This window comes from Scyliorhinus torazame, chromosome 21 (genome assembly GCF_047496885.1).
Source record: "Scyliorhinus torazame isolate Kashiwa2021f chromosome 21, sScyTor2.1, whole genome shotgun sequence".
Taxonomy (NCBI): Eukaryota; Metazoa; Chordata; class Chondrichthyes; order Carcharhiniformes; family Scyliorhinidae; genus Scyliorhinus; species Scyliorhinus torazame.
The window spans coordinates 16253053-16281001 of NC_092727.1; the positions used below are offsets into that span (position 1 = coordinate 16253053).

General features: G+C 48.5%; 1 protein-coding gene across 4 annotated transcripts in view; it reads left to right on the plus strand.

Annotated features, from left to right (window-relative positions):
* Positions 1–27949, plus strand: part of LOC140398199 (serine/threonine-protein kinase SIK2-like) — a 164965-nt gene that overhangs the window by 28835 nt on the left and 108181 nt on the right. For all 4 annotated transcript variants that reach the window (XM_072486562.1, XM_072486563.1, XM_072486564.1 and 1 more), the window contains exon 2: positions 12830–12946. In XM_072486562.1, coding sequence (XP_072342663.1) covers positions 12830–12946 — 117 coding nt within the window. The remainder of the gene's footprint in view (positions 1–12829; positions 12947–27949) is intronic.

The following is a 27949-nucleotide window of genomic DNA, read 5'->3' on the forward strand; positions in this document are numbered from 1 at the left end:
ACCAGCAAAACTCCCCTGCTCTTCTGATAGTTTAGGTGCATGTGCCACAGTACCATTTATTATGGGCCAGAGTTTAGAGAACACCAATGTATATCATGGAGTTCACCTGACCCACAACTTTTAATAGATTTTGGTTATGGGTAGCACAAGGGCCCACTTTATAGGTGCGATGCAACAGAGATCTAAAGTATTTTTAAACAAACCATGTTTATTCTATGAATCCAGTTAACATTTTATAAACGCACAGTAACATCTTACCAACTACCAACACTGATACCCCCCCAAAGATACAGTACTCTATAGGTAACCCTTAATAACTTTCCGAACGGCATCCATAAGTCAAAGACTCTTTTTAACAAAGACAGTAGATTTGCATTCCTTACAGAAACAGGTATTACTTTGAAGTCATCAAGTGATCTGAAGACATTCTTTAGCATGCAGAGAGAGAGAGACCAAAATACACCTTAGTTTGAATGCAGCTCTCCAACTGAAAACAAAACTAAATCTCCTGAGTCAAAAACAGCTCAAAACAAAAGTAAAAAGCCGAGCCAGAGCCCAGGTCCACCTACACCATGACATCACTGCAGCCACTTGAGAAGACGAACATTCCTTAAAGTGACATTCCCATGACACTTCACTATCAGAATGGGGAGCTGAGCATTGCTTTTAGTATTTAATTTCAAAAACATCGCCTCCAACCAAGCAACACCTTTGTCTGTAACTGCACTGAAAGAGCCTGAATAATGTGCTCAAGTCCCGACAGTGCGCCTTGAGCATTCGGCTCTCTGTCTCAGAAGCACGAGTGATACCAGTCGAACCTAGCTGACCACTTTAACATGGGAAAGTGTTCGGAATAGGACTAGGGTTGGGATTTTAAGACAAAATATTGGAAAGGCGGCTAGTCTAGGATCTAGAATTATTCTACAGTATTGGTTAATGTATATAGGAAAAAGGTGTATAAGAGGAAACATTTGCCAAATGTTCCTTTTGAATGTTTTGAATAGTGTCTTCCATAGAATGGATAGTCTATGGAAATGATGGATTTACACTCCTAATCCTTTTAAGATCTTTGGCGTTCTGTTTGTGGTTGTTCACTTAAATAATGGCTGTACTGGTGTCTAAACATTATTTGGCTCAGGTCAACGTTTATTGTTTGTCATCCCCTGAACTCTTTTTTTTTTTTGTTTGTCGATGGTAGTGTGTTCAGAAGATCATAAAAAAAATAGGAGCAGGAGTAGGCCATTCGGCCCATAGAGCCTGTTCCATCACTCAGTAAGATCATGACTAATCTGATTTGTGGCTTTAATTCCACTTTCTTTCCTGTTCCCCATAATCCCTGACTCCCTTGACGATCAAAAATCTGTCTAGCCCAGCCTTGAATGTATTCAATGACTCAGCCTCTACTGCTGTCTGAGGGAGAGTATTCCAAGAACTAAAAGCTCTCTGAAAAAAAAAGTTCCTCCTCATCTCTGTCTTAAATGGGAAACCATTTATTTCTAGACTGTAACCCTGAGTTCTAGACTCCCCCACGAGATGAAATACCCTCTCAGCATCTACACTGTCAAGCCCCCCTCAGAATCTAATGTATCAATAAGATCACATCTCATTCTTCGCAACTCTAATGAATATAGGCCCAACCTGCTGAACCTTTCCTCATGATACAACTCCTTCATCCCAGGAATCAGCCCAGTGAACCTGCTTCCAATGAATGTATATCCTTCCTTAAGTAAGGGGATCAAAATGGAATGCAATACTCCAGTTGAGGTCTCTCCAATGCCGTGCACAGTCGTAACAAGACATCTCAACTCCATCCCACTTGTAATAAAGAATCTGCCCGTGTTTCCTCCATTACGATAGTCAGCACACTTCAGAAGCACCTCCATTGGCGGTAAAGTACTTTGGGCATTCTGAGATTGTGAAAATTGCTATATAAATGCAAATTCTCCCTTTTCACTTTGACAATGAATGAATTATCAGGATGCTCCTCTGTTTGAAGCAGCAATTACAGTGCGGAGGGCTCAGGATGACTTCAAATAAACCAGAAAGAACCTGCACTCCTTGTGATGTATTGTTAAATCAGATGCAGTTACTGCATTATATTTACTCCATTGCCTCAAAAGCATCAAGGAATAATGGATCCAACCAGCACCTGTTCAGAGTAGAAAAGGAGAGAAATGCGATACAAGTGCAAGTAAAGGTGCAGCACTGTATATAGTACAACACAATGAGCTAATATAGCCTCCTCCTATACATACATAGGAAATAGATGCAGTGGTAAGATCATGTCCGATCTTCTACCTTATGTTCTATTTTGAAGCTATTTTATTTTTGGCCATTTTGAGGTATATTAAAGAAAATATGACCTGTTCAGTGTGACATTTTCATACAGTATACACATTGTACGCTAGTGGAGAATACAGCCTTCACTTCTGCTGAAGGAATGTATAAATGATTATTGCATCACGTGGGGAGATTGAAGACTAGCTCAGTAATTCCTAGTCAGGCAGCTGAGCGAGGTCAAGTAAAAAATATTTCAACCCTCGGCCTGGTAAATGGGAGGATTGCTAGCTGCAAACTCGACGGTGAGAAATTGTACTAAAACCTGTGAGCTGTTTGTTCCACGAGCCGGGATGTGGCGGCAAGTTAATCGATGAACGGCAAACATTCAGAAGCGCTGCTTCCGTTTAGAAACACAGGAATAATGACTTGACTGAAAGAATGAAGTTGTGTTGATGAAGAAGCGTGTCGACAAATGGTGGTGGGGGTGGGGAGAATGGAAGCGGCCCACAATTGGTTGATCCTGTTTGGAACAACGAGACGGGAGTAGGACGTTCAGCTCTTCGAGTCTGCGCCACCATTCATTTGGAGCATGGCTAACTTGTACCTCGGTTCAAGAACCCCTTCGCCAACAAAACTTGTTCAAATCGTTTGAAAATTTCAATCATTTCAATATCCATAATCTTTTGCCAAAGAGAATTTCTGATTTATACTATACTTCGTTTGGGGAGAAAGACTTTTCCTGATTTCCCTCCTCAGCGGCTCCAATTTTGAGACAATGCCTGCTCATTTTTGATTTTTCAGGTCAAAGAAAATAGTTTTCTACCCAAACAACATTTTAAACACCCCGATCAAAATACTCCTTCAATCTTTTATGCTTAACGGGATGCGGGCAGCTCGGTGGCGCAGTGGTTAGCGCTGCTGCCTACAGCGCTGAGGACCCGGGTCACTGCCCGTGTGGAGTTTGCACATTCTCCCCGTGTCTGCTTGGATTTCACCCCCACAACCCAAAGATGTGCACTTTAGGTGGATTGGCCGCCCCCCTTAATTGTAAAAAAAATAATTGGGTACTCTAAATTTATAGAAGAAAATTGAAAATAAACTTAATGGAATGCATACCAAGTTTATGGGGTTAATTTAACTTTAAAAAGAAAAAAGATATTTCCAATTAAGGGGCAATTTAGCATGGCCAATCCAACCTACCCTGCACAAATTTGGGTTGTGGGGGTGAGACCCATGCAGCCACGGGGAGAATGTGCAAGCTTACTTGGAGTATAGTGTTCAATTCTGGTCGCCACACTACCAGAAGGATGTGGAGGCTATGGAGAGGGTACAGAAGAGGTTTACCAGAATGTTGCCTGGTATGGAGTGCATTAGCTATGAGGAGAGGTTGAATAAACTCACTGGAACGACCGAGGTTGAGGGGCGACTCTAATAGAAGTCCACAAAATTTTGAGGGGCATTGACAGAGTGGATAGTCAGAAGCTTTTTCCCAAGGTGGAAGAGGTAATTGCTAGGGGACATAGGTTTAAGGTGCGAGCGGCAAAGTTTAGAGGAGATGTGCGAGGGATGTCTTTTTACAGGGCGGGGTAGCACAGTGGTTATCACAGTTGCTTCACAGCTCCAGGGTCTCGGGTTCGATTCCCGGCTTGGGTCACTGGCTGTGCGGAATGTTCACGTTCTCCCCGTGACTGCGTGTGTTTCCTCTGGGTGCTCCGGTTTCCTCCCACAGTCCAAAGATGTGCAGGTTAGGGGAATTGGCCATGCTAAATTGCCCTTCGTGTCTAGGTGGGGTTACTGGGTTAGGGTGGCGGCGTGGCCTTAAGTGGGATGCTCTTTCCAAGGGCTGATGCAGACTCGATGGGCCGAATGGCCTCCTTCTGCAGTGTAAAATTCTATAATACACAGAGGATAGTGGGTGCCTGGAACTCGCTGCCAGAGGAGATGGTGGAAGCAGGTACGATAGTGGCATTTAAGGGGCATCTTGCCAAATACATGAATAGGATGGAAATAGAGGGAGTCGGACCCCGGAAGTGTAGAAGGTTTAAGGTTCGACAGGCAGCATGGTCGGCACAGGCTACGAGGAGCAAAGGGCCTGTTCCTGTGCTGTACTTTTTGTTCTTTGTTCCACACGTATAGTGACCCGGGGCCGGAATCAAACCTGGATTCTGGGTGGCATGGAGCAGCAGTGCTAACCACTGCGCAACCGTGCCGCCCTGTTCGCACCATCATCAAGGCCAATATATCTTCTGAGCTTTGGGTGCCCCAGTGGCTGGACGTGGGCTGGCAATATGTTGCGGACCCTCTCTCACTCTCTCTCTCTCTCTCTTAACTATAAGATCGAATGGTGTGTTCCTATGCTGTAGTATTCCATGTAATGCGGAGTTCCCAAAATTCAAACACAGGGTAGGTTTTCACACCAAGTAAGGAAACAGTTTTCTTTTTCAGAATGATTCCCTTGATGATCTCTTCTGAGACTGCGATCTAACCATGAAATGGAATTTTGACGCCAACCCTGTTCCCCACCACTGGGACACAACATTTTTCTTTATTTATTCGTTCGTGGGTTGTGGGTGTCGCTGGAAAGCCCGGCCTTCATTGCCCATCCCTAATCGCCCTTGGGATTTCAAAATCCCATCAGCTTGCTGTTTTAGTTTAAAAACCACAAAAGTTAATGATGCTGAAGATTGGAAGAGCTTGAGAATTGAAATCACATCCAAATTCAAACGAGGCTGAAGAAAATAGATTCTGTGTATTTTGTGAGAAGTGCAGGTTCTTTCTGGGTTATTTGAAGTCACCCTGAGCCCTCAGTGCTGTAATTGCTACTTTAAAACAGAGGAGCATCCTGGTAATTCATTCATTGTCAAAGTGAAAAGAGAGAATTTGCATTTATATAGCAATTTTCACCATCTCAGGATGCCCAAAGTACTTTACCGCCAATGACGTACTTCTGAAGTGTGCTCACTGCTGTAATGAAGGAAACATAGTGGCTCCGTTATGTACATCCAGGTCCATTAAACATTAATAACCAGATCATCTGCTTTCAGTGATATCGGTTGGGGGATAAATATTGACCAGGACATCAGGGAGAATTGCCCCGTTATTCTTCAAAATAATGCTCTCGTATTGTTTATGCTCACCAGAAAGAGTGATGGGCGTTGTATAAGAGTCTGACATAGAAAGGGTTAATGTGGGGCAGGGCACAGTATCGCCCACACTGTGGTGTACGGGGACACATGACCTGAGTCTAGGCCTTGGACTGGACAGAGTTGTAGGCGGAGGCAGGTATAGGGGTGGCTCCCAATTTAGTTTAGTAAGGGGCTGGTTTAGCACAGGGCTAAATCGCTGGCTTTCAAGGCAGGCCAGCAGCGCGGGTTCAATTCCTGAACAGGCGCTGGAATGTGGCGACTAGGGGCTTTTCACAGTAACTTCATTTGAAGCCTACTTGTGAGAATAAGCCATTTTCATTTCAGTTTAGCCTTGTACTGTACATAATTATGAGTAGTTGATAAACATTTGCTGTTTTTAAAAAAAAATAAAAAAATCTGAAGTACCCAATTCTTTTTTCCCCAATTAAGGGGCAATTTAGCGTGGCCAATCTGCCTACCCTGCACATCTTTGGGTTGTGTGGGGGTGCGACCCCCGCAGACACAGTGAGAATGTGCAAACCCCAGACGGAAAGTGACCCGAGGCCGGGATCGAACCCGGGTCCTTGGCGCCACGAGGCAGCAGTGCTAACCACTGTGCAGTGCCGCACTTGCTGTTAAGCTATGTTAGACTTGGAACCTTTTAGGAACCACACACAACACCTTACAACAAAGGGGCCTCCATTTAACGTTCCATCTGAAAACAAAAAAGCATCTCTGGCACCGCAGCACACCCTCGGTACTACCTGCAGTAGGATTGGAGCTTCCGTTTTCTGAATCTGAGGTGGGAGAGCTGCCAGGTGAGCTGTGGCTTGTGTGCCCCCGTGTAAAAAAAAAAAAGTCCTCCTTATTTGGCAAGGGATCCAGATGACCCACATCACAAGGCCACACACGAGGGACATGATTCAATGTGATTTATGTTGCAGCATTGACTAACCAACAGTAGTATGCCAATGACAGCAATGCCCTTTACAAGTCAGCTCCGAGGCCTTCCTCGCTGATACACACCATTGCCGCAGTCACCTCTCCCATCCTTAACGAAACCGGTTTTAAAAAAAACAAAACATGGCATTGTTAGAAAACCAGATTGATATTTAACTTCAATTAGAACTTAATTAGTTCATTTCGAATTCGGGTTTTCCCCTCCCTGGCTTTCAGGGCAAGTTACAGGAGCTCGGGGCTTTTAGCTGAAACCTCGTGACTTGACCAAGTGGTGACTCACGGCTCTTGCTAATCACTGATTAGGTCTCACAGTTACTGGGGTTCGATGACATTTGTAGGGCTGGCAGACTTGGCATTGTGTCAAGGATGAATCATTCAGCTGACTCTCCACGCAGAAATGTTAAAGTCATACACAAACTGGACTGAGCAGGCCGAATAATTTAAAAAAAAATAGCTCTTGCAGCACATTACTGGGAAATCTTAACGTAAGGTTCTCGGGACTGGCCTGCACATTATAAAACAAGTAGACTGTGTTCCTTTTACACTTCATGGAATTATGTGCAGAAACAGACCATTTGGTCCAATTGATCTGTGCCAGATGTTTAATCCACATGAGCCTCCTCCGCTCCCTCATCTAACCCTATCAGCATAATCTGTACTTTTCTCCCTTGTGTTCCGATCTAGATTTCCATAACTCGAGTGTTGAAATCTTCCAAACATACGACTGTAAAATTGTGTTGTAATGAATGAGGTAAAGTGTTGACGTGAAATTCCTCCCTCTTTCACAGAATTATAGAATAGCACAGCATACAAGGTGGCCATTCGGCCCATTGAGTCCACATAAGCTCCTTCGAAGAGCAACGCCGTTAATGTATTTTGAACTAGTCGCTTAAACTAACCATAGAATTCCTACAGTGCAAAGGGAGGCCGTTCGGCCCATCGGGTCTGAACTGACCCTCTGAAAGAGCACCCCACACTGGCCCACTACCCCACCCTATTCCTGAAACCCCATAACCCCACCTAACCTGCACATCTTTGGACACTAAGGGACAATTTAACATGGTCAGTCCACCCAACTGTCCGGAGCACCCAGAGGAAACCCAGGCAGACATGGGGAGGACATGCAAACTCCGCACAACATGCAAACTCCGCACAGTCACCCACAGCCGGAATTCAATTCGGGCCCTTGGCGCTGTGATGCAGCAGTGCTAACCACTGTGCCATCAAAACCCATTTCACACAACCTGTTCACTGATACTGCAGTGTGCAGCATCAACCCCCCCCAAATTAGTGAATTCCAGTCACAAACTGTTCAAGATTGGGTTGGTGGGTGAGTTGCTTTCCGATCTAATCCTCCCAGCAGTCATTTTAATAATCACAGGCTGTGTATCCGCGATCTGAGACATGTTCCTTTCAGTGCGGCTCGCTACTGGAACCACTGGATCCTGGACATTACCCCTGAAAACACAGAGCAGGCTGCAAGAATTAAACAGCAAGTCTCTGGACACCAAAAACCCATCGGCTTCACTAATGTCCTTTGGGGAAAGAAATTTGCCGTCCTCGCCTTGTCTGGCCTACATGTGACTGCAGACCCACAGCAAGGTGATGGACTCTGTACTGCCCCCTCAAGGACAATTCGGGATGGGCAATAAATGCTGTGACACCCATGTCCCATAAACAAATAAAAAGAAACTTTCATTTATATAATGCCTTTCTGTCATAAAATGTTCCAAGACATGTTACCAAAATAAATTTAACACTGAGCCACGTATGGCGATATAAGACCGATTCTTGCTCTTTCACCAGATGTGAGTGTCGCTGGCTAGGCCAGTGTTTACTGCCCATTCCTAATTGCCCTTCAGAAACTTGTGGTGAGCAACCTTCCTGAATCGCTGGAGTCCATGTGATGTAGGTTCACCCACCGTGCAGTTAGGAAGGGCATTGCAGGACTTCACCCCAGCGACAGAGAAGGAACGACGATAGAGAGTTCCAACTCAGGGTGGTGTACGAGTTGAAGGGGAACTTCGCATGTGTTGGTGCTCCCATGCATCTGCTGATCTTATCCTTGTAGGTGGTAATGATCATGAGTTTGGAAGGTGCTGCCTAAGGAGCCTTGGTGCGTTGTTGGAATGCGTCTGGTAGATGGTAGACACGGCTGCCACTGAATGTCTGTGGTGGAGGGAATAAATGTTGACGGGTGGTTGATGGGGTGCCGATCCAGCGGGCTGCTTTGTGCTGGGTGGTGTCGAGTTTCTGAGTGTTGGAGCTTCACTCATCCAGGCAAGTGCAGAGTATTCCATCGCACTCCTGACTTGTGCCTTGCAGACGGTGGACAGGCTTTGGGGGAATCAGGTGGTAAGTGACTAGCTCTTGTAGCCACGGCGTTTGTGGCTATTCCAGAGGACCAAAGGTTTGGTTAAAGCGGCGGATTTTAGGGAGCGCCTTAAAGGAGGCAAAAGAGATGGAGGCTGAGATTTAGAGAAGGAAATCCAGATCTTGGCAGTTGAAGGCACCCTCACTGTTGGTGGAGTGAATAAAACTAGTGATGCCGAAGAGGTGAGAATGGGCAGTGCAGAGATAGCATTGATTGTAGGGGCTGCAGGATGTTACAAAGATAGGGAGAGGTTGGATACGAGGCTACATGAAGGCCTAAAGGACCAGGAGCTGATGTAAGCCAGTGAAGACCAGGATGATAGGTGAACAGTTTTCAGTACAATCTCGGATGGTAACAACAGAATTTGGGTTGTGTACACTTTAGCTCATCCAAGTCACTTTGGGGTTCATAATTGTGGCCCTGACTTGAACCACTTGGTGCCACACGGGTATGTTGCTGACAGTACATTTTGCTTCCATTATTAAAACCCTGTACTGAGCAATCGCTTGCCAGCTCCTCTTTGAATTGTGCTGCGAGATTTTCGATAGCCACTGGGGCCATTATTTCAACAGCCTTTTGGGTCACTTGAACCATCAGCTATGTCAAGCGAATAAGATCAGACTACAAGTCTATCATTTTAGTGCGTTGATTATAAACTTTCTAATGCCAGTTTAAAATGTTTGAAGTGAGCCATTCTTGTAACCGTGCGGGTGGTTGTCTTAAGGCCTTGTGGCACACGTGAAAGGAACGGTGAGCCCCTTGGATTTGAAGTTGGCGCAAAATACTGCAGATGCTGGAAATCACGAGCACCCAACTATTTTTTTTTTAACCAATTATGGGGTAATTTAGCGTGGCCAATCCACCAACCTACACATCTTTGGATTGTGTGGGGGTGAGACCCACGCAGACACGGGCAGAAGATGCTGGATATCGTAAACGTCTGTGGCAAGAGCAGTGGGGCGTGTGTTTAGTGCAGATCATTCATCAGAGCTGCATGGTGTCACCAGTGTACTGCATTTGGGAAGGAGCAGAACAAATATTAGGCCAGGTGAGAGGAGATACGCATTTTATAAACAACATGCATACGCAAACACTTGAGGGGGGGGGGAGAAATGAATGATCTGATGAACTGCTCAAGTGGCAAAAAGGTCGTGGCTAAATGATATTAGCACAAGACAATAGACATAATGAGAGAAATCAAATAAGAGGACATTCACCAGACATGGAGAGTAGGTGAGCAGCTTAGCGGTGAGTGATAGAATGGGCGGGAGCATGATTAACTGGTAAATGTAGAGTGGCGTGGGTTCAAGGAGCCCAAGAACCAGAGGCAGGAGCAAAGCTGAATTATTGTGGATGCTGGAAATCGAAAAAGAAAACGAAAGAAAAGACTGCAAAGGTTCAGCAGATGTGGCAGCGTATGTGGCGACGGATACCGAATTTTAAAACATTCCTTGTTGCAGAGAACTCGGGAGTGTTTGTCTCAAACTGAATGGGTTTGGACGATGTCATTCATCGGCCCCGGTTGCTTTTCGTCCCCACTTCTGTGCTTCCTTGGTTGCTGTCGGCGAGTTTGGGGTCAGCGTTTCGCAGTCAGAAGCAGCTTTTTAGGAATGGGGACTCCTGCACTCGCCGCTTTGCAAGTTGCATTTGTTTTTTGGAGTACCCAATTACATTTTTCCAATTAAGGGGCAACTTAGCTTGGCCAATCCACCTACCCGGCACATCTTTGGGTTGTGGGGGCGAAACCCACGCAGACACGGGGAGAATGTGCAAACTCCACACGGACAGTGACCCAGGGCCGGGATCGAACCCAGGTCCTCGGCGCCGCAGTCCCAGTGCTAACCACTGCACATCATGCCGCCCCTCCAGTTGTATTTGTGAAGACTTTAGGGAAAATTCAGTGAGGCTGCACTCCCAGAAAAGAGCCTGATTGGCTGAGAACATTAATTGGAGAATGGCAGTAATATTACAGTCTGAATTCTCTGACGCTGTCCAATAGGGTGACTAAGTTTGCCTCCCTGGCTATTTTTATTTATTTATTATTCTGTTCAGTTACCTTGGTGCTGCTCATAGCGCCAAGAGAGATCCACACTCGGTGCAGAGCAGTCAAACACCAGGAGATGTCGACGTTTAGTGTGAGAGAGAGCGAGAGAGCGCGGTGATAGTGCTGCTTGAGATGTGCGAGCGAGAGGGCCGGGCTAACAGCACTGCTTGATGCAGGAGGGTGCTTGAGGCGGGACTGTCGTGCCCGACACTCATTATTCAGCCTACCTGGCAAGCCTGCTGGGAGCGGACATGGCATCATCATGTCTGCGAAATATGGTTCATATTTTATGGAGATTACTTCACTAGTGAGTACAGATGGGGAACACGCGCCGGAAAATGGGCTCCCAATGATGTCATTGCATATTCCGTACAACAATGTTGCTCCAGTTCAAGACCCGCATTTAATTCTCATTTACAAAATCATCTGAAAGTAATCCAGCAAGAGAGGTAGGCTTAGACCAAGAATACCCCACCCGCAACTCATTTCTGGCTTCAGCCCACTTACACTATGCGTTGGATCATTTTCATGTGGATTTAATTGGTGTTTTTTTTTTGTGTAGAATTGCCCTCCCACTGCCCTCTTTTTAAAACATTTTTGTTGCAAATATTGTTTGTGGCACTTCTATTGTAAAGTGTCAGCAAAATGGCCAGCAACAAATTAAAGCTAGCTGAAAAATTTATTAGACTTTCCGTTTGCCAATTTTGCAATTTACAGTAAATGGCCTTTCATCGTTCTCTTCTGTTCTGCTCCAGCCTTCCAAAATGATCTGCACTCTGGTAGAAGAGGTACATTATTGAAAATTGAGCTGGTAGTTATTCAGACCTGGTGATGTTCATTAACTGCACCAGTGTGTGTCCTAACACTGTACCAACAAGTGGTTCCCAGCAGTTCCGGGCTCCACAGCTGTCTTGCATAAAGCACTTCAGATCAGTCGATCTTACTCGTGTCTTATAAATTTATAAGTAAATGGCACAGACTGGGGGATAAAAGAGCCTGAAAGAAATATTTCCTTATAAGTAGCAATGAAAAGGAGCCAGTGAATGTCAGAAATCTGAAATAAAGATGGAGAATGGCCGGGAATGCTTAACCAGGTGGTGGACACCTGGGAAAGAGAGAGAGACGGAGGGAGAGAGATTAATGCTTGGGGTGTGTGGCTCTGATGAAAGGTCACAACCAAAGCAGCTAGCCTGCCTTACCTTATCGGATGCTGACCAACATCCTCTGCTTCCAGTACTTTTTGACTTTGACAGTGGTTAGCACTGCTGCCTCACAGCGCCGGATTCAGTTCCGGCCTCGGGTCACTCTGTGCGGAGTTTGCATGTTCTCCCTGTGTGTGTGTGTGGGTTTCCTCCGGGAGCTCTGGTTTCCCCCCCAACAGTTCAAAGATGTGCAGGTCAGGTGTTGGACATGCTGGATTGCCCCTTAGTGTCCAAGGATGGGCAGCACGGTAGCACAGCTGGATAGCACTGTGGCGCGCCAGGGTCCCAGGTTCGATTCCCCGCTGGGTCACTGCCTGTGCGGAGTCTGCACGTTCTCCCCGTGTCTGCGTGGGTTTCCTCCGGGTGCTCCGGTTTCTTCCCACAGTCCAAAAACGTGCAGGTTAGGTGGATTGGCCATGAAAAATTGCCCTCAGTGACCAAAAAGGGTAGGAGGGGTTATTGGGTTACGGGGATAGGGTGGAAGTGACGGCTTAAGTGGGTTGGTGCAGACTGGATGGGCCAAATGGCCTCCTTCTGCACTGTATGTTCTATGATGTGCAAGTTAGGTGGGGTATTGGGATTATGGGGATAGGGCAGGGGAGTGGGCCTAGTTAGGATGCTCTTTCAGAGTGTCGGTGCAGACCCAATGGGCCGAATGGCCTCCTGGACAGTAGGAAATCTATGGTTCTATGATTCAAGTTGATAAAAATATAAATCAGGCAACTGCTACTCAAAGATTTGTCGAAGTGTGAAAGTGATAGCAGTGTTTTCAGCACTGGAGGCAGCAGGATCATCAGTTGCATGCCTCACATTTTCCTTTTTCTCTTTCAAATTGGGGCATCAGGTTGCAATAAAAATCATCGACAAGTCTCAACTGGACGCTGTGAACCTGGAGAAGATCTACAGGGAAGTGCAGATCATGAAACTTCTGGATCACCCACACATCATCAAACTCTATCAGGTACAGGACATCTAAATGTATCCCCTTGGCTGTCGTCACCTTTTCCTCCTCTTAGAAGATCATTTCTACACAGGGGAGTTCTTTGCCCTTACTCAAAGGAGCCGTTTGGAAAAGAAGCATTTTTTTTGATGGTAGGAAAGTTCCATCAGATAGACTCGAGCAAAATGGTTTCAACCTGCTGCTGAACCTGGAACTTAAAAAAAAAAACATTTGATCAACATAGGAAAAGGACTCTGGCCATTCAGCCCCTCCAGCCTGTATTGTCATTTGGTTAGATAATGGCTTATCATGTCTAAATCCCATCTACTGGCTTGAGTTCCGCAACTTTTAACATCCTTGCCTAAATTTAAGTTTTCAAATAACACTCTCCCTCAAGAGCTTTTTGGGGGAGAGAGAGCGACAGATTTCCCCTCTCCTTCCTAACACAAGCCCTGTACCTGTAATTTTAGATTTATGACTCCCTGTTCTGGACACCCCGTCAGAGGAAGTAGTTTCTCCCTATCTACCCAATCAAATCTTTTAATCATTCTAAACACTCTCATTAGATCACTCCTTGTTTTTTCAATACTCAAGAGAACCCGGGGCTAGTTTATACCGACCTCCCAATCGTCTAACCATTTTAACCCAGGTATCGTTCGTGTGTTTGAACTGTGCACCCTCCCAACCCCACCCGACCATTCCCAGGCCATTTGAATGCTTCCTGAGACGCAGACCCCGGATCTGAACACCTTGCTGTAGATGGGCTCCATCAGAGGTCTTTCGCACACTCGATGTGATAACTTATGGAATCTAATGACTAGGGATTTGTTCACTTTGCAAGTGCCTTGTTGAATTCAGAAAAATGTGTTTTTCTTCCATTATATGAGAAGGGGTCTGATTATTATGTGCCGATTGCGGCCTGCCAAAGTGCTTCAAAGACACCCTGAAGTCTTACTTCAAGAAATGCAACATGGAAGTTAATGCCTGGGAGACCTTTACTCAGATGAGATCTACCTGGAGGAGCTTTGTGATTGAAGGGACACAATTATTCGAGGACACCCGAGGGAGGGTGGTGGCATACGGACAGGTTGTTGTGGTGGGATCACCAATCGGAGCCTTGATAACTTTGAATTTGCTGATAGGCTCAGCAGGCAATACAGAACAACATTGGGCTCTGATTGGTGGACTTCCATTTAAAGCTGCGAACTAATCACAATGTTTATAAAAATCAGGCTTTGATTGACAGCTCCCGGACCACTGCAAACAGATTTAAGTGCTGTTAGTCTCACAGCAGACCACTTCAAAGTCACTCAACGGGGAAACAAGATGAATGGATAGCACTTAACTCTGTTTGAAGTGGTCCAGGAGCTGTAAATCAAAGCTTGATATTTATAAACATTGCGGTTAGTTGCACAACTGATTCTTACTCTGGGAGGGGGGGGGGGGGGGGGTGTTGGTAGATGTGGGTTTGGGAAGAGAGGGGAGGCTGAATTGCATTGCGGGGGACGGGGGCCCCAGCTGCGGGACCTCTCTATTGGGCTGTCGCTCAAAATGACAGCCCGGTAGCGGAATTCCTATGGAATCCCTCATTATCCTCGCCATGGACAAATGGCTAAGAATTGGGACTTGCTTCCTGATTTGTGCTCCCGGCAGGAGAGCATGGTCTTCCAAATGGAGCACCCTGCCCGAAGTTTATAAAAGATTCCAACTAGCCCAACAATCATCTACAAAGTTTCCAATGGTTGCAGGTGTACTGCTGCTGATGGGAATATGAAACTGCCTTGAGACTGAGACATTGCCTAACAGAATCCGGCCAACCTTAATTCCTGATTTATGGGACATAAGCTTGTGTCGTTCCAAAATTCAGAGTGACCCAAGCTGTCTGAAGTTACTGTCACGCATTCTGACTGCACAGAGCAGGCCATTCGACCAGTCACGCCTGTGTCAGCCTTTGAGGGATCTGTTTAATTAGTTCCACTCTTTCCCCCATGTCCCTGCATACTTTCCTTTTCGCAAATGTTTATCCAATTCCCATTTGAAAGTTACTATTGAATCTGCTTCCACCATCCTTTCGGGCAGTGCCTTCCAGATCGTAATAACTCTGTGCTTAACTCCCCTCTGGCCCTTTTGCCAATTATCTTAAATTGGTGTCCTTTGTTTGCCAGCTCGCTCGCTACTGGAGACAGTTTCTCATTATTTGTTCCAGCAAAATCCCACTTAATTTTGAATACCTCTATTAAGTCTCTCCGAAAGGCCCTCTGCGCTGGAGGAGAACAATTTCAGCGTCTCTGGTTTCACTGCGTAAATGATTCATCCCTGGCATCACTTCAGTAAATATTTGCCACACTCACTCTCTCCCAAGCTCTTGATATCCTTCCCGAAATGTGATGCCCCGGAATTGGATACAATAGCTGAGGCTTAACCACTGATTTTATCATGGTTCCATATAACTTAATCGCTTGGCATTTTCACCTTCCGTCTTCTTGTAATTTTTCCTGTTGCACAGTCAGGCATTTCAATGTACCATGTGCGATTCTATTGCACAGTCAGGCATTTCAATGTACCATGTGAGATTCTAAAAGGATGCCTCTTTTTTAAAAAATCGGTGACATGGAACGCTTCGTGTTGCTGTCAGTAACAGTGCCATTTCTTCATAATATGACGTAGGAGCAGAAGTGGGCCATTTGGCCCATCAATGTCATTCAATGAGATCATGACTGATCTGATAATCCTCAACTCCACTTTCCCGCTTTGTCTCCATAGCCGGCACAGTGGCACTTTTTTTTTTTCTTTTTATAAATTTAGAGTATCCAATTCTTTTTTTTCCCAATTTAAGGGGCAATTTAGTGTGGCCAATTCACCTGCCCTGCGCATCTTTTTAGGTTTGGGGGTGGGAAATGTGCAAACTCCACACGGGCAGGGGGCCGGCATCGAACCCGAGTCCTCGGTGCCGTGAGGCAGCAATGCCAACCACTGCGCCACCGTGCCTCTTGGCAGGGTGACACATAGATTAGCACTGCTGCCTCACAACGCTAGGGATCCAGGTTCGACCGTGGGTGACGTGTCTGTGTAGAGTTTGTACGATCTCCCCATGTCTGCAGGTTAGGTGGATTGACCATGCTAAATTGCCCCTCAGTGTCCAAAGATGTGCAGGTTAGATGGGGTTATGCTGATGGGGCAGGGAAGTGGGCCTAAGTAGGGTGGTCTTTCAGAGGGTTGGTGCAGACTCGACGGGCTGATTGGTCTTCTTCTGCACTGAAGTGATTCTATGAACCCTTGATTCTCTTACTGATTAAAAATCTATCTATCTCACCTTGAACATACTGAATGACTCAGCTACTACAGCCCTCTGCGGTAAAGAATGCCACAGATTCTCTACCCTCTGAGAGAAGAGATTCCTCCTCATCCTTGCCTTAAATGGGCGACTGCTTACTCGGAGATTATGCCCTCTGGTCCTCGACTCTCCCCACAAGGGGAAACAATAATATGAATTACATCATTATGTCATGGATGGATGGCTGTTATTTACACTGATATAAATCTTGCCATACATGGATATTGTCATTGTAAGATTTTCTGTCAATCTCTTTTGATATGGAGAGGAAAGCCAAACATGTATTGCTTATTGATGTGAAGAATTCTTAATGCAGCTCATTTGATTTGTCGACCTATGTTAATATAGTAAATAGAACACTTCACATGTGTCTGGAAGCAAACAAATTGTTGGGACTTTTTCAATCAGTTCTAGGAAACTTGCCGCAATTTAAAACACAAAATGATCCATGTTTAGTTTGTGGAACTAATCACGGGACACGTGCCCACCAACCATCCTGCTTCAGTGTCTTGACATCTCATAAATGCCGACCACAATCTTTTCACCTGAGCAATGCCAAGGCAGATTCAAAACTAGCTAGCACAGAGTTATCAAACCTTCTCTCAAAGAGAACCTGGGCGGGATTATCCGGTGTGTATATTTTTCTGGCAGGCAAGTTATTCTGATTTACAGCACATCCATTTCAATGCCGTTTCCCCCAGAGATAAAGTACCAAATCGGGGGGCGCCGCCGCTTTTGCGATGCTCCGCCCCCTCCAAAGCGGCATACTCGGAGGGTACGACGTGGTGACGGCCTCAGGACGTTGCCTGAGGCCCACCCACAATGCTCCACCCCCCGACCGGCTGAGTTCCCGACGGCGTCGCTCGTGTGTAGTCTCATCCGTCGGGGACTCGGTGCGGCGCCACAGTCGGGGGAGGGCCAATCCACGGGCGGGGGGACTTTGCCAGGGGCTGGGGGCACTGGGGGGGGGGGGGGGGGTGTGGTGGTGGTCCTGGACGCGTGAGCCGGCCAGAGGGGGGGCACTATTTTGCAGGCTGGGTCCGCGAGCGGCCGATGCAGTAACGCCGCCCTGCGCACGCGCAGCCACGGTCCCGGCAATTCTCCGGGCCGTATCGGCAGCTAGAGCCGGGTGCTCTCCGCTGCCTTGATGCTAGCCCCCAGCCAAACGGAGGATCGGTGGCCGTTTTACGCCATTGTTTCTGTCGCAAAACACCACTGTCCCCATGGCGGCATGGGGACATAGTCTCAAAATCGGAGAATCCAGCCCATAGCCCTTTGAAGCATCATTGAGGGGATGTTTGACATTTTTTTTCCTTGATCTCACACTATCTAAGTTCCAGTGAGTCTCCACAATCCGGCGGTCAATGCTTGGCTTGTACAGTGCCTCAGAAAGACTGACCTAACAGGGTGAGGAGTGGTGATCAAATTTAAAGTCTGCAAAATGTAATCTTAACAAAACACGAGTATAGATTGGGTGGGCACGAAAAACAAACCATTCCATTTATTAAAGAAAAGATTTATAAAAAAAAAAAAATTAAGAAAATTTAGAGTACCGAATTCTTTTCCAATTAAGGGGTAATTTAGCGTGGTCAATCCATCAATTCATCAATCAGACACATCTTTGGGTTCAGGGGGTGAGTGCCACGCAGACACGGGGAGAATGTGCAAACTCCACACGGACAGTGACCCAGGGCCGGGATCGAACCCGGCTCCTCAGCGCCATGACTGAGCACGGTAGCATTGTGGATAGCACAATTGCTTCACAGGAGGAGGAGTCGGAGGGAGGACCCGACGGCACCGGAGCTAATGCAAACGAAGGGGAGGAGGAGGAGGAGGAGGATGGCGTGCATCAGGGTGGGGGGAGGGGTGCAGGACACAGACACTTCCCGGGTGCTGGTTACGTCCAGGAGGCTGCACGACGGCACCGAGGACAGCGGGCACGCGACGCGTTGGTGGCCGCACGGTTCACGTACCTCCTGGACGCAGGGGGCGACCTACGAGTATGGGGAAAAGGCTAGTCCGATGCCGGCACACCAGCTCCATAAGAGGATGGCAGCGAGGGAAATGGGGGGAGTCAAAGATGGAAGGGGAGCCACGGTTCGGAGTGCGACGAAAATAAACGAAGGGCTGTACAAATCCCAGCCCCCAGCGGGGGACGAGGGGATGAGACGATTCCGAGATCAACTGAGATTCCCGAGGGTGGAGGAGCAAGAGGTGGCTGGTTTGGGGGCACCAATTGGGTTGGAGGAGCTGAGCAAGGGTTTGGGGAACATGCAGGCGGGGAAGGCCCCGGGACCGGACGGATTCCCGGTGGAGTTCTACAGGAAGTACGTAGACCTGTTGGCCCCGCTACTGGTGAGGACCATTAATGAGGCAAAAGAGGAGGGGACCCTGCCCCCAACAATGTCGGAAGCGACAATTTATTTGATCCTAAAGTGGGACAAGGACCCACTGCAATGTGGATCGTACAGGCCGATCTCGCTCCTCAATGTGGATGCAAAGTTGCTGGCAAAAGTGCTGGCCACGAGGATCGAGGACTGTGTCCCGGGGGTAACCCACGAGGACCAAACGGGATTTGTAAAGGGCAGGCAACTAAACACCAATGTGCGGCGGCTCTTAAACGTGATAATGATGCCATCGGAGGAGGGAGAGGTGGAGATAGTGGCAGCTATGGACGCGGAGAAGGCCTTTGACCGAGTAGAGTGGGAGTACCTCTAGGAGGTGCTGCGTAGGTTTGGGTTCGGGGGAGGGTTTATCAGTTGGGTTAAGCTCCTTTACAGAGCCCCGATGGCGAGTGTAGTGACGAACCGGCGGAGGTCGGAGTACTTTCGACTGTGCCGAGGGACATTGGCGATCGAACCATTGGCCATGTCATTGACGGAGTCTAATAAATGGAGGGGGGTGGTCCGAGGGGGAGAAGAGCATCGGGTGTCGCTCTATGCGGATGACCTGTTGCTGTACGTGGCGGATCCAATGGAGGGGATGGTGGAGGTCATGCAGACTCTAAGGGAGTTTGGGGAGTTTTCGGGCTATAAGCTCAATGTAGGGAAAAGTGAGTTCTTTGTATTACAGGCGGGGGACCAAGGGGGGGGGGGGGGGGGTTTGTTTGTAAGGGAGAAAAATTGTGTTAAAAAACTTTAATAAATATATATTTTTTAAAATAAAAGAACTTGATTATAGGAACCCATCGATTTTAGTCTGTAACTGGGTTGAGACATGACTGAAAGAAGGGCCGCGATTCTCCGCTCCCGACACTAAGTGCCCACGCCGTCGTGAACGCCATCGAGTTTCACGACGGCGCAAAACAGCCCCGATCGCGATCGATTCAGGGCCTGAAAATGGGCTAGGAATGGGGCCGCGAGGACCCGGGGGGGGGGGGGGGTGGCACGAAAGCAGCGTCGTAAGCGTGCAACGCCCGGATGACGCGGCGCTGCGCCATAAATGCCGTGATCCGCGCACGGAAGGACCCAGGAGGAGGAGAGATGGCTGAGCCCCGACAAGCCGCACCGAGGTTCCGGGACACGGACCTGGACCTCGATGAGGTTGAAAACCGAAGGGCCACCCTCTGCCCAAGATGTGGGCATCGGCAGCCGTCCAGCACAGTGAGGCGCGGTTGGCATTGCTGTGGGGCACACCCCTGGTCCGGGGAGCAGTGTCGGAAGAAGCTACATGACCTCACTCGGGCTGCCAGGGTAAGTGCCATGAGGGTGCCCCCAGGTCACAACCACCCCCCCCGCCCCAAACCAGGCACTGGCCACTTAACATGCTTCAAAGTTGCCTCCTGTTAACATTGTTGTTTCGAACAACAAGACAACCGATTTGGCCCACAGCACCTCAACATGGACAGACAGATTTTAATCAGTAGGGACTCTAGGGTTATGGGGATCAGGCGGGAAAGTGGAGTTGAGGATCGTATCAGATCAGCCATGGCCTCGTTGAATGGCAGAGCAGACCTGATGGGCCGAGTGGCCTACTTCTGCTCCTACGTCTTATGGTGTTCTGATTTGCCTACATTTGCAAAATCATCTAGAAAAATATTTGGCTCCAAAGGCTTTAATGTACAATTTATTGAAAAAGATGTTGAGAGTGACAATCAGAATCTGCCTGTTACCCAGATTTTAGTTTACACAGAGAATTGGGCAAACATAGCAATTATAAGTCCAAAGATGTGCGGGTTAGGTGGATTGGCCATGATAAATTGCCCTTAGTGTCCAAAATTGCCCTTAGTGTTAGGTGGGGTTACTGGGTTATGGGATAGGGTGGAGGTGTGGACCTTGGTAGGGTGTTCTTTCCAAGACCTGGTGCAGACTCGATGGGCCGAATGGCCTCCTTCTGCACTATAAATTCTATGATAAGTTCATAAGATATAGGAGCAGAATAAGCCATTCGGCCCATCGAGGCTGCTCCGCCATTCTATCACGGCTGATATGTTCCACATCTGCTACCTACAATGTGTTACAGACCAAGAGCTGGATGGCAAAATCAGCCAGAGCATATCCTCCCTAGAACAGATGACCTAGCAGCGGGAGTCGGCAATTTAACCTCCCGGGCCTAAACACCTTCAATGTGATCATGGCTGATCCCATCCTGGCCTCAACCCCACCGTCCTGCCCGTTCGCCATAACCCTTCAACCCATTACCAATTTAAAATCTGTCTTAACTCCCCCTTTTACTCATTGTCCCAGCACTCATCGCACTCTGGGGTGGCGAATTCCACAGATTCACAACCCTTTGGGAGAAGTAGATTTCCCCCAGATCTGTTATAAATTTGCTACCTTTTATTCTAATATGGAGTGAGGGGCATTAGAGAGGGTGTGAGTGTGCATGGGCGTGCTCCTCCTGGCCCCACCAACGATGAAAGAATAAAATGCCAGCTGCCTTTGAAGCCACCGTCACAGGTTCCTTTCTAAAAACAACCCTCCAGAACCGCCCTGGAGGACCCAGGATTGAATTGTGACTCACCAGGACAGGGCTACGAGCGACCAGGTGCAAAGTCACATTGGCAGTGAATGTTATTTCACTTTCTTTCTTTATTGACAATTGAAATGAAGGCGGCGCAGTGGTTAGCACTGCTGCCTCACGGCGCCGAGCACCCGGGTTCGATCGCCGGTCCCGGGTCACTGTGCGTGCGGAGTTCGCACATTCTGCCTGTGTTTGCGTGGGTTTCACCCCCACAACCCGAAGATGAGCAGGGTAGGTGGATTGGCCACGCTAAATTGCCCCTTAATTGGAAAAAAATAATTGGGTGCTCTAACTTTTTTAAAAAACCAATTGAAATAAAGGAATTGGGAAGGAAGCCAGGCTGACGGGCAATCCAGAATCATCTGATTAAATAGCGGAGAGCCCGTTGCTTTCCAATCGGTTGGGGAAATACAGGAGACTGTACTGACGGGCATGTCGGGCTACCAATAGCAGGAGTGTGGGACACTGCGAGGGGCAAGATCACGTGATGAACCTCCAGGAAAACATTTGACCAGAGTTGGCAACCTTCCACGTAGCTGCTTCAAGCAGAAATATTGGCCGCCAGTTTTGAGGCTCACTCAGAATTTCTGGGTGGACTACGTGCAACCAGCGGGTGTAACTGTACTTTTTGGTTCAGATTTTTTTGCTTGTCTGCTTCCCCAGTCCGTTGCGTGCTAATCACCTCCCCAGTGTGGAGTTAAGCACTTAATATGGTCCCAGAGATCAGCCTGAAATTGAGGCCTTCACATTTCACCACACTCCCATCAACATTTCTGCGATGACCCTCACGGGGGAACCGCGGCGGAATTGCTGATTGATCTCCCCGTGGACTTCGTACAATAGGAGTTCCCATGGTGAGCAGGCGGGGGCCTGCCCAACTGGGGCCCGTTATTTCATAGAATTTACAGTGCAGAAGGAGGCCATTCGGCCCATCGGGTCTGCATCGGCTCTTGGAAAGAGCACCCTACCCAAGGTCAACACCTCCACCCTATCCCCATAACCCAGTAACCCCACCCAACACTAAGGGCAATTTTGGACACTAAGGGCAATTTATCACGGCCAATCCACCTAACCTGCACATCTTTGGACTGCGGGAGGAAACCGGAGCACCCGGAGGAAACCCACGCGCACACTGGGGCGGACGTGCAGACTCCGCACAGACAGTGACCCAAGCCGGAATCGAACCTGGGACCCTGGAGCAGTGAAGCAATTGTGCTATCCACAAGGCTACCGTGCTGCCCCGCTACCGTTAGCGGGACCTTTAAATGTAGCTCCCGGACATGGACAGGCAGGCCCTGATAGTCCTGGGCTGGGACGTTTGTCTTGTGTGCCGCAGTTGCGGTTGACACAGGAAAGAGTAAAAGAGGAGCAGATTGTAAACGGGCACAAAGTGAAGAAGAGAGAGAGAGATATAGACTCCATTGAAGAGAGAAAGAGAGCGCAAGTACAGCACACGTAAAAATGGTAAATGTCAATCCGTGTGTAATTATTTCTATGCGTCAGGTTTAATGGTCATGTTTGAGCCACTTTCTGCTGTGAAGTGCAGAGGGATTAAATTAAAATGTAATCGGAGACTTCAGTTGTGACAACGGGTTTTTGGATCAAAGGAAACGGAGTAACCCAGCTGGGAACTTGGGAACATCTGTTTCACTTTACTTGCTGCTCGATTGGAGTCTCTGGCTGAAAGCGTCACAGACTGGACGGTGCAGAGAGAATCTGCTGGAGAGCTGATCATGGGTGTAACCAGCACAGATGCTGAGGGTAGTTCCCCATCTTGCAGATCGCAGGTCACAGCCAGGCCCCCCCCCCCCCCGAACTTGTTGCCCGTCGATTTTGTGTTATTATTTCCCCCCCCCCCCCCCCCTCCCCCAAGCAGATGCTGAGGTCCCTTGTGCATTAATTGTGGCCAGGATGCAGTTAGACACAAAGCCCTCTCCTCGCTTCTTCGAAAATGCGCCTTGTTAAGCCAGGCGCAGAGTAACGGGGGAGCTGTGGCTTCCAGCTAACCCCGTTGTGCTGGATCTGGTCTGGAACGGTTTCGCAATGCCGTCCTGCACCTGAATGCAGACAAATGTCTGCAAAAGAGGCAAAGTTTCTGATGTTTGGAATGACAGCAGTAAGCTTCTTATTTGTTGGCCGTCCAGCAGTCTTAAGAAATCAAAACAATTGAAGTCTGAATTTTCTCCGATGAGGCGAGAAACAGGAGCCGAGTTTGGTTTTTGCTCAGAAACCCACCTGCTGTGGGGGTACTGAGTAAAGTTAAGACTTTCGGCGGGCAGGTCTTTAATGAAATGAAAAATGAAAATCGCTTATTGTCACAAGTCGGCTTCAAATGAAGTTGCTGTGAAAAGCCCCTAGTCGCCACATTCCGGCGCCTGTTCGGGGAGGCTGGCCCGGGAATTGAACCGTGCTGCTGGCCTGCCTTGGTCTGCTTTCAAAGCCAGCGATTTAGCCCTGTGCTAAACCAGCCAGTTTCACAATTGGCACGGAGACCGATTTCCTGTCCAATTAAAGGCAGCAGGTAAGCTCTCGAAGTCGACCAGAGGCCTTCCAACTTCAGGGAAACAGCCAGCTGCAGTACAAGTTGAGTAACTGGCAGTCCAGCTCGACAGGAGGGTGGTGGTGCTCCCTCGGACACTTTTGAATAAATTTCATTTTTAAAACAAGAAGCAGAAAAATCGGCCAGGCCACCGTTGTTTGGCTACACCCCCAACCCACACGGGCAGGGGCAACCTGTGGAGCCCACCTGGAGGATTGGTAACTACTGGGTAACCGCCTCCTCACAGTTTGTTCACCGTCGCCACCATCGCATTGTGAAACTGGCTGAAAAGACCCAATCTGCCTCCTGTCGGTCCCTTTTTAACGAGGCTCTGACAGAGCCTGCTTTGCCTCCTCGCCTGGTTGAATTGGGTGGTCTTTCTGCCCCTCCCCAAACCCCCCCTGACCCAAAATGGCCGAGGCTGGGAATGTTCTGAGACCGACATGCCACCTGCCTCCGTTCCTGACGTTGGGGAACCCCAAATTTCAGCCCTTAGTGCAAGTAACGTGGCGTGATGTAGCTTGTGGGCGGGTTGCCTCGATACCCCCAGCTGGAAAGGGTGGTACGGATGTATGGAGCAACCTGAGAGCACCGCCGCTTTCCTGCCTCTGCTACAGAGCCATCTCTGCTAGGCTGAAATTGCCCATGTTTGAGCAACTATTCGAAAACCAGCATGGTGGAGGCGGCGTCATGTAAAGACGGTCTGGGAGCATTGGTAACGGCACTTCTGCCGTTCTCGCCGGCCTGATACTCCACAAGTCCGGTGGTAGTGGCGGCTCTGAGGATCTGGGGGCAGTGGAGGAGATATAAGAGAGTGGAGGGAGCATCGATTTGGACCCCGATTTATAACAACCACAGGTTTGTACCGGGTAGGCTAGATGGCGGGTTCCGGAGTTGGCAGAGGGCTGGAATTGGAAGGGTGGGGGATCTATTTATAGATGGGAGCTTTCCCAGCTTGAAAACTTTGGCGGTAAATTTAAATTGCCAGCAGGGAATGGTTTTCGTATTTGCAGGTGCGCGACTTCCTGAGAAAGCAGGTGCCGTCCTTTCCGCTGCTGCCGCCACGGGGGATACAGGATAGAGTAGTTTCCAGTACCTGGGTGGGAGAGAGGAAGGTATCGGATATTTACCAGGAGCTTTCGGAGGTGGAGGAATCTCCGGTGAAGGAGCTTAAGGGCAAGTGGGAGGACGAGCTAGGAGGAGAGATCGAGGCGGGTCTATGGGTGGATGCCCTAAGCAGGGTTAATACCTCCTCATCATGTGCCAGGCTTAGCATAATACAATTTAAGGTAGTCCACCGGGCACACATGACAGTGGCTAGGATGAGCAGGTTTTTCGGGGTAGAGGATAGGTGCGCGGGAAGCCCAGTAAATCATGTCCACATATTTTGGGCATGCCCGAAGCTTAAGAGGGTTTTGGCAAGGTTTCGCTCAGGCAATGTCCACGGAGCTAAAAACACGGGTGGTGCCGAGTCCGGAGGTGGCGATCTGTGGAGTGTCGGAAGATCCGGAAGTTCAGGGGGCGAAAGAGGCCGACGTCGTGGCCTTTGCCTCTCTGGTAGCCCGGAGACAGATCTTGTTAATGTGGAGGGACTCGAAGCCCCCGAGAGTAGAGACCTGGGTTAGTGACATGGCTGGGTTTCTCAGTCTCGAGAAAATAAACTTTGCCTTAAGAGGGTCAATGTTAGGGTTCTCCCGGAGGTGGCAGGCCGTTCGTCGACTTTCTCGGGGAAAATTAAAATGTCAGCAGATGTAGTATTCCAAGGAGTGTGGTTGTGGTGGTGGGGGGGGGGGGGGGGGGTTGTTGTTGTTGTATGGTTGAGGTGTGTGAAGATTGGGCATGTGGATGTTATTGTTTTTGTTAATGTTATAAAAATTTTCAAATACCTCAATTAAAAATATTCTTTAAAAAAAAAGAAAAGCAGCAAGGTTCAGGCTTGAGAACAGGCTAGGACAGGAAGTATCTGGCAAAGTGTGATCGTTGAGCACTGAAGGCGGAGCTGGGGATAAGATGACGTGACTCACATCCAGGCAGAACAAACAAATCTCTTTTGAACTGACGTTTACATTTTTTTGTAGACTCCCAAGAAACGCAACATGTGTTAAATTTATACATTGTTTATGTCGGCGTTGAGTGACTGGTGCTGACTCAGTAGCCCAGAAAGTGGGAGTGAAGTGCTAGTTTGTGAAGATTTAGTCTATGACGGACCGCATAATAGATTTGTTGGCAAAACTAAAGCCCAGGATTAAAACGGAGCAGTAGAGCAGTTAAGAAATTTGCTGAGCGGAGGTGAATGTTTGTTTGTATCTTAGGCTGGAAGGAAATATCTCCTGGTGTTCCCTGCAGAATGACATAAGGACCACTGCATTTTTTTTGATGGGCGTTAGTAATATGAGCCGCAATTCTCCGCCGTAGGGATTCTCTGTTGCTGCCGGCAGCGCCACCTGCGTGCCGTGGGATGGCTTCAATGGGAAACCCCATTGACGAGCGGCGGAAGTCGAGAAACATGCCGTCGGGGGACGACGGGGCCGCCGAGAAACTAGCGCCTGGGGGACCGGAGAATCCCACCCACGGGATTTGAGCGGAGTTTTCAGTTGCCACAACATTTGAAAATGTAGTGAAACAGGATGGAGGCTAGTACACGGACTGGTGAAATGGGCAGAGGGTGACAAATAAAACTGAAGGTAGAAAAATGCGAAATGATGAACTTTGGTGGGAAGAACGAGGAGAGGCAATAAAAACTAAATGGTTCAATTTTAAGCAGGGTGCAGTGACAAAGAGGCCTGGACATTCACATAGAGTACAAAAGCAAGGAGATTACTCTTTATAAAACACTGGTTCAGTGGAATATTACGTCCAATGTTGCACGGCACACTCCTGGAAGAATGGCAAGACCGTGGAGAGGGGTGAAAGAGGAGATTTTTTCGTCTCTGATATCATTTTGAAGGCAGTAAGTCGCGTGGAGGAGCTGGAAATGTTTCTTCTTGGGGGTGGGAAAGGTTAAGTGAAGATTCAACAGAGGGGATCTGACAATGTAAAAAGAAGCTGAACACACTGGCAGGCATGTTGGGGACACAGATTTAAGACAATTGGCAAGAGAACAGGGGGGGGTCACACAACATGTCGCGATGATCTGGAATGCACCACCTGAAAGGGTGGCAGAAGCAGGTACAAGAAGGTAATTGGATGTTTCTCCAGGGGGAAAAACACTACAGTGCTTGGGGGTGGCGGCGTGAGGAAGGGAGTGGGTCTGATTGAGTAGCTCTTTCAATGGACTGAATGGCCTCCTTGTGTGCTGTAATGTTGTACGAGTATCGTGCTGCTTGTAAGTGATGGTACCAACCAGTTCCTCCAACTGCCCAGCTGTCAGTGTCATGAATAAACATTTCCCCTCTCCCACATTAGGGCTGTTTAGTATACAACAAGGACTTGACTCTGCGCCAAAATCTCAAGCACTCTTGTTGTGGATCTTTTAATAACTCAGTTTAGACATTGGGATTGATCTTTGCCAGCCGCCTGTCACGGATTCGTAGTGACGCAGCCGCCTGACACGGATCCGTAGTGACGCAGCCGCCTGACACGGATCCGTAGTGACGCAGCCGCCTGTCACGGATCCGTAGTGACGCAGCCGCCTGTCACGGATCCGTAGTGACGCAGCCGCCTGACACGGATCCGTAGTGACGCAGCCGCCTGACACGGATCCGTAGTGACGCAGCCGCCTGTCACGGATCCGTAGTGACGCAGCCGCCTGTCACGGATCCGTAGTGACGCAGCCGCCTGTCACGGATCCGTAGTGACGCAGCCGCCTGTCAGGGATCCGTAGTGACGCAGCCGCCTGACATGGATCCGTAGTGACGCAGCAGCTTGACACGGATCCGTAGTGACGCAGCAGCCTGACACGGATCCGTAGTGACGCAGCAGCCTGACACGGATCCGTAGTGACGCAGCAGCTTGTCACGGATCCGTAGTGACACAGCAGCTTGACACGGATCCGTAGTGACGCAGTAGCTTGACACGGATCCGTAGTGACGCAGCAGCTTGTCACGGATCCGTAGTGACGCAGCAGCTTGTCACGGATCCGTAGTGACGCAGCCGCCTGTCACGGATCCGTAGTGACGCAGCAGCCTGACACGGATCCGTAGTGACGCAGCCGCCTGTCACGGATCCGTAGTGACGCAGCCGCCTGTCA